The 11,492-nt window shown below is 37.0% G+C and overlaps 1 protein-coding gene and 1 long non-coding RNA gene across 3 annotated transcripts; one reads left to right on the top strand and one right to left on the bottom strand.

Annotated features, from left to right (window-relative positions):
• Positions 1-1,171: 1,171 nt before the first annotated feature.
• On the top strand, positions 1,172-5,879 carry LOC136067868 (uncharacterized). Of its 2 annotated transcripts, XR_010629266.1 has the most exons (5): positions 1,172-1,441; positions 1,521-1,584; positions 3,219-3,428; positions 5,093-5,252; positions 5,358-5,879. It is a non-coding gene; the product is annotated as an uncharacterized LOC136067868 (long non-coding RNA). The 2 variants fall into 2 exon arrangements; XR_010629267.1 differs by lacking the exon at positions 5,093-5,252.
• A 791-nt stretch (positions 5,880-6,670) lies between these two features.
• LOC111994486 (protein ALP1-like) lies at positions 6,671-8,012 on the bottom strand. The gene is made up of 3 exons (XM_024026372.2): positions 7,626-8,012; positions 7,294-7,525; positions 6,671-7,182 (listed from the first exon to the last, which is right to left on the bottom strand). The coding sequence occupies exons 1-3, from the start codon at positions 8,010-8,012 to the stop codon at positions 6,671-6,673; spliced, it is 1,131 nt and encodes a 376-aa protein (XP_023882140.2).
• Positions 8,013-11,492: the final 3,480 nt, after the last annotated feature.

Here is an 11,492-nt window from a genome sequence, read left to right as displayed (position 1 = left end):
CTCTCCATATGTGTCATACAAAAAGAAAGTTTGAAAGCAGTTGAGGAATCTAGTGTCTTGTTTTGACGGCCCTTGGTTCTATCTTGGAGATTTAACTCTGACTCAAAAGGAAAAGTAATGAGGCAATGTTGAGATAAGCCCTTCTTACAATGGGCTGTGAGATGTTATGTTTGAGTGTGGTGCTATTGATTTGTGCTTCAGAGGAAGTAAGTATACTTGGTCAAATAATAAAAGGGGGAGGGTTGCATAAGGGAGACTAGTAGGGGTGTGCATGGGTCGGGTTGGGTCAGGTTGAGGGAATTTTTTGACCCGACCCACCATGGTGGGTCAAAAAATATTCGACCCAACCCAACCCAACCCAATTTTTTTTTTTTTTTTTTTTTTTTATTCTTTCTTTTCCTTTTCTCTCTCCTCTCACATGTCAAGTCTCTCATTTGTGGGGGTTTTTTTTTTTAATTAATTTTTTTATTATAAGGTCAAGTCTTTTACTTTGTGGATGAGTCTTTTTTTAACAAAAGCTTAATTTTATTTTAGGTTATTTTAATAGTGATGTGTTAAGTAAGAGATGCGATAAGAAATGTATTGTCAAATGCTATATTAAAATAAATAAAGTAACTTTTGATGTGTTAAAAAAGAAAGTTTTTTTTTTTCTTAAAAAAAAAGGTAAGTTTTTAGAACAACCGATGCTAATGCTCCGCCTCTAATAATGGGTGTTTACTGATTGGTGGTGATGAAAGCAATAAGATGGTTTATGCAGCCATTAATAAAGACAAAGCATGTATAGCAACAGTAGCAAGAAACCACTAAGGAGAGATGACTTTTCATGGATAGAGTTGACAGACACGAGACAAGCATGAACCCCCTAACAGCGGAAGCAAAAGCAGCTCTACTTGCAGCATCCAAAGCAATCAAAAATTTGTATGTTGCTTTTTCTTGACTAATAAGAGGGTGTTTGGCAACTTTTTTTTTGGTCACTCAATTTTCGTCACTCAATTTTCATCACTCATCACTCATTTTTCATCACTCATCACCCATCACTCTAAATCAATACCCGTTTGGCTTATCAGTACAATGCCATAAATCAAAAAATTTCATCACTATTCATGGGCCCCAGCTTTGTCACATATCCAGCTGGCTCTGTTTTGTTACCCGCGCCTAGCTACTCATCCCCATTTCAGCTTCTCTTTTCTCATTTCCCATTTCCCCTTCCCCCTTCAGCCCGGTCACTCTCCCATTTCCCCTTCCCATTTCTCATTTCAAGCTCCCTCGCCTCGTCAGGACCGTCGCCAGTGAAGAACACCGATCTCTCCGACACGTACGTCGGCGCCATCTCCTCCGTCGTGACCCAGCGGCGCCGACGAGCATAAGAAACAGTACCCATTTCCCGATTTTGTCACAGCCGGTCTCCTCCGACCCAAGACGATGCTACCTCGACAGTCCTGTACTCTCTCACTTTGTTTATTTAGCTGATTTGTGTGTTTTGCATTTGGATTTTGAGAAAAATGTTCTGGGTTTTGCAGGTGGGTTCTTCAAAGTTCATCTCGCCGAGGTCTTAGAAGAATCCCTAGGCAGATTTCAACTCAGGCATGTAAATAAATCAACACTTTTTTTTTGTTACTTTGCTGCTTCAATATCACTGAAAACATGAATTGTGTTTACTTTGCTGCTTCAAATCTCACGTTTTTTAAGTTATATAGTCCCCTTTATTTATGCTTCACATAAAGTCTTGATAATATCCTTCAACCATGTATGACGCGGAAGGAAAACTATTTGATTTGGAGTTACCCTAATCCTAAGGAAATTAAGTCAGTCATCATTGAAATTAAAATTGTCTCAAATTTCCCAGTCATAATGATATGCTGAGGCTATTCTTCAAACATTATTGGCACATGGTTGGACAAGTCACTATTAATCCGAGCTCTGTCGTCCATTATAGAGGAATTAGTTTGTGCAATGTGGTCACAAGTCCATAACAAATATTATTGCTAAAAGACCATTATTGCATAAACTCATTAGACCCCAACAGTCGGCTTTTGTACCTAATAGACGGATTGCCAAAAATAACATAATTGATCTAGAGCTTATTCATAGTTTTTGAAAGAAGAGAAATTCAAATGTTGGGATGGTGGAAATTAAAGTTGGTCTTCTGGAGATTTATTTTTATTTTGCAGGGCCAAGTTTAGTGTGTTGTCAACATTGGAGAGGTATTTGATGACTTATGAGTAATCTAGTCAATTGATGTACGCATAGAAGGGTTTGATAAAAATAGAATCCCATTCTAGTAAGACTTGCATGGAACTGATGGAAGTTCTAAAAATGGTAAAGTGAATCCTACTCTAATGCACCCCTTTGAACAAATGGTAAAGAATTTGTAATCCTGGTTTTTGGATTTCCCTCAATGGAGGTGCAGCTTATACCACTGGACCACAACTTCTTCATTAAAACATACATACATACATACATATATATATTATTGTTATTATTTTAAACTAATAAAGAAGCTATTAGATTATGTTAAGGTCTAATAACAGGAAAATTGTGTGGTGGAGAAATTGAACTTTTTGCTTGTCCTATTAACCCTCTTGTAGGATTATGTTAAGGTCTCTTAAAAGAAACTTATTTTCTTCAGTTGATAGTTTTCTGTTGGGTGGCACTGATATCATCCCTGCAACAACATGTTCAGGTTATTATAATTCAAAAAAATTACATATATGTGTGTGTGTGTGTGTGTGTGTGTGTGTGTGTGTGTGTGTGTGTGTGTATTTGAGTTGTGATGGGAGGGTCTCTTCAGCTAAATTTTCAGTCCATTTACATAATCATATTGCTGCATGTACGGCTCTAGCCTTGTTTGCATGAGTGTTTTCTACGTTTAAGAATAGCTTTTGTAATTAGATTTTTGTTTTGGTCCCACAGAATTGGCCTTAAAGAGTGTCTTTTTTCTTTCCTTTTTTTTATATTTCTAATAAAAGATGTAAAATGACAAGTGCAAATCAGTGGTAATACATAAAATTATTGCGGTATCTTACAACAAAAATTAACTTTTGTCATTAGTCCTCTGGCTTGACTTTTTGAAGATGGTGATTTTGTTTTCACAGAGTACATGTGGAATTTTCAAGTAAAAATATGATATTTTGTGAACATCCTTATTTTATCTCAGCAACACATGATATATTCTTCCCTTTCAGTTTTTTCCTGTTTGTGATGGGCACCTCTTACAGATATTATTAATGTAGAGCTAGGCAGAATCTATTGCAAGAAAGATAGAGGACTTGAGAGAGAGGCCCACAGCTAACAAACATAAGAGAGAAACTTTGCTCTTGGATGGATCTAGCGAAGATGCTGTGAAGATATCCTTGCACGAGGACAACCTTCAAGTAATTTGTGAAAAGATACGCCAATTACAGCATGAAATTGTGATCAAGCAAAAGGTAATTATGTTGGTGGCAGTAATTATGATTTATTCCAATGTTGGAGACATGGACATAATCTATTTTGGTCACAGCTAATGTTGGTGATTCATATTTGGTCCCAAGCGCCCTCCCCCCCCCCCCCCCCCCCCCCCAAAAAAAAAGAAAAAGAAAAAAAGAGAAGGGTTGCAATAGGTTTAGTCACTTTATTATGAATGGATCCTGTACAGAACTGTGGTTAGTCTCTTGAGGATCCGTAGCTAACCCTAATGTTTAGGACTGAGGTTATGTTGTTGTTGTTGTTGTTGTATGTCATGTACTTTTCTATTCAAATTCTTGTATGGTTTTGGCATTTCATCTCCTATGCTTTCAACAACATTGCAGTTTGTATTTGTAGCATTTTCTCCATTAAGCTAATTGGATAGGTTTCCTTGCTCTTTATATTTCACTATACTTTGATTTAAAGAAGTGTGCAAAGTAAAGTACTGCTCTAATAATTTGTAACTTTAGGACGTTTGTGAAGGAATAGTTTCCACTCCTCCCAGATGTAGTCCTTTTCTACAATGGGCGGCTGTATCTTTTGTTGAATCTGAAGTTGCTGCCTTAGTGAACTCGAGTTGTGTTTTCTAGAGTCATTTAAAATGTGATAAAAATTAAAGTTATCTTGGTAAACAATGTATATCATTACATGTTGTGAAAAGTACTGAGAGAACAATGAAAAAAGCAAAAGAATCTTGATTTAATGTCTGCTGTCACAGATTACAGCACACTCAAAGATAGACTTAAGAAGGGTCTAGATTTAACACCAAAACATGACCTGCCTCTCAATTGTCCCTTCCAACCTTTTATAGAATGTAATGCATTCTGTTAACTAAATCCAGAAACTAACCACTCGAAGTCCCACAAGTGTTTTTAAATTTGTTTCCACTAAAATGATATTTCTTTTGAAGGAAATATGAAATACAACTAGTAAATTGTTGTTTTCTTCAAATCCTTGCGTTGTGAAGGGTTTTCTCTCAAGAGTGTAGGAGTGTGGGCACACACACACACATTGACACAAATGAAGTTTTAATGTTTTCCTTTGCTAAGGACTTATAAAAATAAATTTTTATTCTCTTATGCTACCTGCTGTTTATTTTGTTAAAATGTTCACATCATGGAACAAATATTGTTTTATTCTCTTATGCTACTAGTGTAGGATCCGATGAACACAGTTTGCATGTCAAGAATATCTTCATAAATAAAATAACAGAAAGCAGCAAGCAATATTCATTTTTGAGAACTGCAGTAAAGTATCAACAATACATGGTGTGCAGTGTGCTAGACATATTATGACAAGTAGTACAATCCTAGGACTATTTTCTAGATCTGCTTTACCTAATCTCTAAAAGTATCCTTTACATTGATGGCAGATAGAATTTATATGAATTACATGTTTCTTGGTATACGTCAAAGGCAATCCAATCTAATCAATTTTCAACTCATACAAGCAGAGATCTGTAAAATGTAGTATACTATAGTAGGAGGTTCAATCAATCAATTTGCCTACTGCTAGGTGGTAGAACAATAATGAAGGCTATGAAGTTAACAACAAAAAGATGAATTTCCATTGACAGTGCATTGATTATGTAGAGCTATGTACTGACATTATATATATATATATATATGTAATTATATGTGTGTAGATATATTGGAAAAAGAAAAGTCATAACCATGTCTTCTGCCACTACTTATGAGTCCACCTCTTCCGACCATATGTGCGATATGGATCGGTGTGTGGAAAGGACCTCTTTGTCTATCCATAATTTCGGTAGGAGGTTCTATGGATGTCAGCAGTGGGTGCCAGTTAGTTTCTATCTTCAATTTTATTGTCATTACATATTCGACTTGTCATTTTTTTTTTACTATCTTTGCTGACCATCTTATATATGTCTTCAATGTTGTATGCAGGACTCTGATCAGGCATGTAAGTTCTTCAGATGGTTGGACAAGAATACATGCCCATGTGGCCGTGCAACGGCACCACTTGTCCACGAAAGGTTTGCGAGATATAAGGCCAACACTGTAGCTGCAAGAAATGAAAGAGATGAGGCTTATGCAAGGGAAGCAGAAGCATGGGAGCTCCTAAGGAAAGCAAAGCGCAAGGGTGAAAAAAGTAATCTCAAACTCCGGATTGCTGAAGACAAGGTCTATAAGTATAGGGTAGCTTTATTTTTGTCTTGTACTGTACTCAGGGTTTATTTTGTGTTCTCTAATGTTTTGGGGGGTCATTGTCATACGCAACTGCGTCTGCCATGAACCATTGACGGTCACGTGTATAATGTACATTACACTTCGCATGCCCTGTTTTGAGTTCTTAAATATTTTGCAGAATGAGAATTGTGTTTGTCAGCTGTTTGCTGTACAGGTAGGTGTTGTGTATAGTAACGAACGTTCCTTGAACAAAACAGGTCAATCTATTATTATTCGTTTTATGCATTCTTTTATATTCAATAATGAATACTTCTCCGTCAGTTAATATTTTTTGCATGTATTCTATCAAAAATATATATATATATATATATATATTTGGCCCCTTCAGTGTATAAGACAATAAGGTGTCTTTATCAATAAATAAATAAAAAGAAAAAGATGTCTTCATAAATTTTCATTTTTAATAAATTTTGTTTCGTTATTTTTTAATTATATGTTTTTATCATTTTTTTACTTACTTGGAAGTTTTTAGACTTTTTTTTCCAGCGTATGACCAATTTTTTTTATCTCCCCATAGAATTATTTGAACCTTTCCACGTTTTGACAATTTTTAATTTTGTTATATGTTTTTTGAACCGCACATTTTGACATTTGGCCCAAATTAATGATACTTAAATAATCTAAATTGAAAACTGTAGTGCGTACATCGCATATTCGCATTTTATTTTTAACAACTTATTTTAGAATGGAGGGACCGTTGTGGCCATTTAATAAAAGTGGTCAGCTTTGTATTCATTGCCATTGGTGAGAGTCGACACATAAATAGTTGAAACTTGAAACCCTTAAGTTACATATATATTTTAATAATTGATACAATCGATTTACGTTACATAATTATGCCGAGAGCATATCTGCACATTGTCATGTCATTTCAAAATAGTGCAATATCATTACAAGTTGAACTAACTTATACATCCACCTATCTAATTAATAAGTTGTCCATCACTTACTATAGTGCCAAAACGATTACGCTGCGAAGTAAATGGTCAATTGCCATTTTCAACATATAATCATCTGACATTGCCACGGGTAACATAATCATCCCACATTGTGTCAGTGATATTGTCCCTAAATTGCCCCATCGCTCTCTTCGATGCACTTGACATTTCTAGTACATGCCTTTGGGTTGTTGAGCTTGTTGCTGCTTCAGCATCGCCACTACCTTCGTTATTGGTCGCACTACCTTCGCCAACACTCTCCCCTATTGTTCTAAACAATTCATCACTCCGATTGTTTATGCATATGAAATTATGTAGAGCACAACACACAATAACCACGTAACGCTGCCTAATTGGCTTGAAGTTTGGCATTAAATTCAGAATGGGGAAACGGGCCTTCAGCACTCCAAAAGACCTCTCAATCACCATTCGCAAGGACGAGTGTCTGTAGTTATACAACTCTTTTTTTGATCTTATCCGTCTACGGCTTGACTGGAATTCTTGCGCATGGTACCTAATTGACTTGTGAGGGGGGAGAAAACTAGTGCCAATTGGTAGACCCAAATCCACCAAGTAGTACGACCCTACACACACACACACAGCCAGGCAGCACGTAATTAAGTTGTACAATAAACACACTACTTAGACGTGGAGGATAAAATAACTTTAGTTAAACTCATAGTAATGTATAGTACCTGTTGGTGGCCATGGGAATCCATGCTTCCGGTCACTAATTGCTTCCTCGAAAACCCTTGAGTCATTTGCACTACCCTCCCACCCACCATGGACAAATGTGAACTGCATGTCCATGTCACACACACACAGCACATTGGTTGTTATAAGGCTCTTACAGTCCCTATGTGCTTGAGTCGCATTTGCAGGAGGTCGGGCACTCACGTGCGTTCCATCAATTGCTCCTATACATCTCTACACATTGGACCTTTTCATTAATCTTAGCAAGGACATCTACAAAATCATATTATTTTACTGTTGTACGAAGTATGTCAAGTAAGGGAATGATTTGTACCTCAAACCATGGCCAGTACTTGTTCACTTGAAGATGCTTGGGGAGGCTTGTGACATTCTGATCAGGTTTAATTAAATGCTTCGCGTAGTGGTGGACAGCCCGCAACGCCTGACGAAAATGCTGGCACACGGTTTCTATTGAGTGCTGAAACTGGTCTGCAACACATCTAAAGCGGGTGTTGTGTCCAAGTATGTACAATAACATGGCCACGGCCTGAGTGGCATTCACGTCACCATGTCCATCCTTCAAGTAACCATGTGCAGCCAACTCGTCCACCAAATGCAACAGTAATTCAGGTGTCATGCAGAACATCTCATAACACTTAGCTTGATTACCTTCAGTGACCTCGTCCATATACGCCTTGCCGGTCAACGCACTTGTTCGCATTGGTTGTTTATCATAATGCCGTTACATGTATGCGAACATCTCCCCGACTAAAGGATTCACTAAATTAAACTCTGCTTCTTCTTCACCTTCAAACTCTGAATTGGGCCAGTCATCATCATTTTCGTCATAGTCATTGCTGGAACCAACGTTGTTGAAGTATGCATCATCAAAGTCATACTCTTGGACCGCCTGCCACCAGTCATTTCCAGATGCCATAAGTGACCTACACATTAGCACAAACACACTATTCAGGTAGGTTATGTAAAGAGAGATATAAAAGTAAATATGTTATTAAAACAAGTACATCGCATAATAGTCACGTAGAATATAAAGACCTAATTCAACAATCACGATAATAAACGTAAAAAAATAATAATAATAATAAAATTAAAAAAAAAAAAAAAAAAAACCATAAAATAAACGTAAAAAAATAATAATAATAATAAAATTAAAAAAAAAAAAAAAAGGAACCTTATCCAAGTACGTGACAAAGATTCGAAGTTCAAATCCAAATCCTTCGCATACTATAACACAAACTATACAAAGATTCCAACTTCAAATCCAAACCTGTCACATAATATAACATAAACCATACAAACATCCCAACTTCAAATCCAAATCCTTCGCATACTATAACACAAATATAACACAAACTATAGAAAGATTCCAGCTTCAAATCCAAACTTGTCATATAATATAACATAAACCATACAAACATCCCAACTTCAAATCCAAATCCTTCGCATACTATAACACAAATATAACACAAACCATACAAAGATTCCAACTTCAAATCCAAACCTGTCACATAATATAACATAAACCATACAAACATCCTAACTTCAAATCCAAATCCAAATCCTTCACATAATATAACACAAACCATACAAAGATTCCAAGTTCAAATCCAAATCCGTTACATAATATAACACAAACTAGTTTGGCATCTGAAGTTCCTAAATAACATAAACATAATATAACACAAACCATGCTTGCGGTCCCAAGTTTGTTAAATAACATAAACCGTAGTATTATCCATACGAAACATAAACAATTAAATAGAACAGCCGGAATCCATATTACATAAAAACCAAATATTGTTCTAGTTTAAACCGAAACTGCTCTCCCTCAATCCTCCTCCGGGTTTAGAATGTCATCAATCCAAGACCTCCTCCTATGCTCCGGCATACACATAAACACTACCCTATCATCCTTTTGCTGCAAAACCTTTGACATCTTGATATAGGCCTTGTTACTGAGATCCGCATAAGAATTCAACACCTCCATTGCCTTGGGAAGTGAGCAAGGATCACCGCCTACAGCAGATTGAGCGAATTGCTCGGATGAACCGCTACCCTTGCCGAGTTTACCACTGAACTTATCCCTCGACATTGCAGTGTACTCCCTTAGGGCTACAGTCATTTCACTTACCCTATCCGACTTATTTGAGACCTTCTTACCCTTGCCACTTGCACCTGTCACAGGACGTTTTTCTGCTCGTTGGGTTACCTCCTCAACCTCAGCGTCCTCCACAGTGTGCGGGAAAGTGTCAAACTTAAGGGTGTAACAGTCATCATCCAAATGGGTGGGTGCACTTGCATTATCATTAGCATTGGCAAGCTCTTCCTCTAGGGCACGCTCCTCATCACTATTTAAGGGAGGAGTGTTTGAGGAGATCTGCAGGTTCCCAGTTGCGGTACTAGGGGCGAACAACTGCTGCAGTGATGGGTAGTCTGGGCATCCCTTATTCCTTAAGCTATTTGCACCACGATTGCTCTGGAATGTCCTTGGAAACATTAGCACACTAAACGCAGCAAGTTCATAAGAGGCAAATTGCATAAATAAATAATTGCAATAAGTCAAAATTAATAAACAACAGTAAACATACCGCAACCACATTCTGTCACACCTCATCAGAGCAAGTCACTGTTTGGGTATGCTCGTCCCACCCCAATCCTGTGTGTCTTAGCAACTGGCTCCACTTGCGTTGTTTGGTACGAAGCCTATTATGCTTCTGTTGAACTTGGTTAGGGATAAAATCTTTCCCGGTCCTTCGGTTAAGTTCAGTTGTGATTGATGTCCACATGGAACCCTTGAACACACCTTTGCCATGTTACCCTGAAGTTGTTCCTCTAACATTATCTCAATAAATATATGTTCTACATGGGAAGGCCACAATTTCTCCTCTTGATCTTGTGATTCATGTGCCATCTATTTGAAACATGCCACGTGGTAAGCTTATGACAGCTGATAATTTTAACAATTGAACAATAGGACTATAGGATTCATTTAAGGGGTCCAAAAACTGGAAAATCTTCCATACTTAACTCAACAAGGATACGAAAAAGCATGCACTAAATGTAAGAAACAATGGTAATATATAATAAACAGTGGTAATATATAAATCCTTCATCGAGGTTTACTACATATACAATGTGACCAGATATACAAAAGATGGAAGATCGAAGCAATGAGTTTATAAACTGAATAAGTGGTCACAAATACTACTAGGTTAGTGCATGGTTAAGTACATAGCAATCTACAAGAAAGTATGCTACTGAACATAATGGGAACAAAATATGTCAGTAGTACATCAAAAGGAACATGCACTAAATTGCCTCGACTAGGCATCCGCCTCTTACTGCGGCGGGTCATCTAACAATCGATCTGGAGAGGACACAGGGGAAACGTTGGGCCGAAGAGATCTATTACGGCCCACCATTGCTCTGCGATAATTCTGTTGAATACGCTTCCACCTCCTAATTACCCGCCTCACGGTAAAGGCCTTCCCCATGCGGGCATTAAGATTGTCTGTGATCTCCTCCCACACTTGCGCATTGGCATGACAACGACGCAAATTCCCACAAACATAGTGTCCAAGTACAGAGTCACACAACACATCCTCACAATTGGCATCCCATGTTGTCAACTCTGCAGCCATCTTAAAGAACAACACACATCTCATACACAACCATATCACAAGTACAATAAAGATATCCCAGTATATTTAGAGGAACAAAGATTGAGCACATGGTAGCGTGTATGATACATTTACAAATTTTTTTAAACTAAAAATGCATAGGCATCGAACTAAGGAGAATTCTAATGAAGTATTATGATCATTGATCAGTGGACATAGGTTCTAGTTTCTGAATTAAATGTGGCAAATTGTCTTATGTCAAATTATGCTGATTACAAGAATGTAATAAAAATGTTTCCTTTCTATTTTTTTTTTCCTAAATTAGGACATAGGTTTTTATTTTTATTTGTAATAGATAAAGGTTAGGATTTGAATCTAGGACATAGGTTTTAGTTTGCAAATTAAATGTGCCAAAGTTGTAACTTAGTTTCAATGTCTCCTCTATCATTTGTTTTGGTGTTAAATTTGACAAAATTTAACATTAACAGACTAATTTACCCATCTATACAAAACAGACAACTAAATAGTAAATTGGTCTTTCAATGCTAAGTTATGTTTAA

This window comes from Quercus suber, unplaced genomic scaffold (genome assembly GCF_002906115.3).
Source record: "Quercus suber isolate HL8 unplaced genomic scaffold, Cork oak 2.0 scaffold_88, whole genome shotgun sequence".
Lineage (NCBI taxonomy): Eukaryota > Viridiplantae > Streptophyta > Magnoliopsida > Fagales > Fagaceae > Quercus > Quercus suber.
The sequence above is the reverse complement of the archived record's forward strand: the minus strand, read 5'-3'. Positions and strand labels throughout refer to the sequence as shown.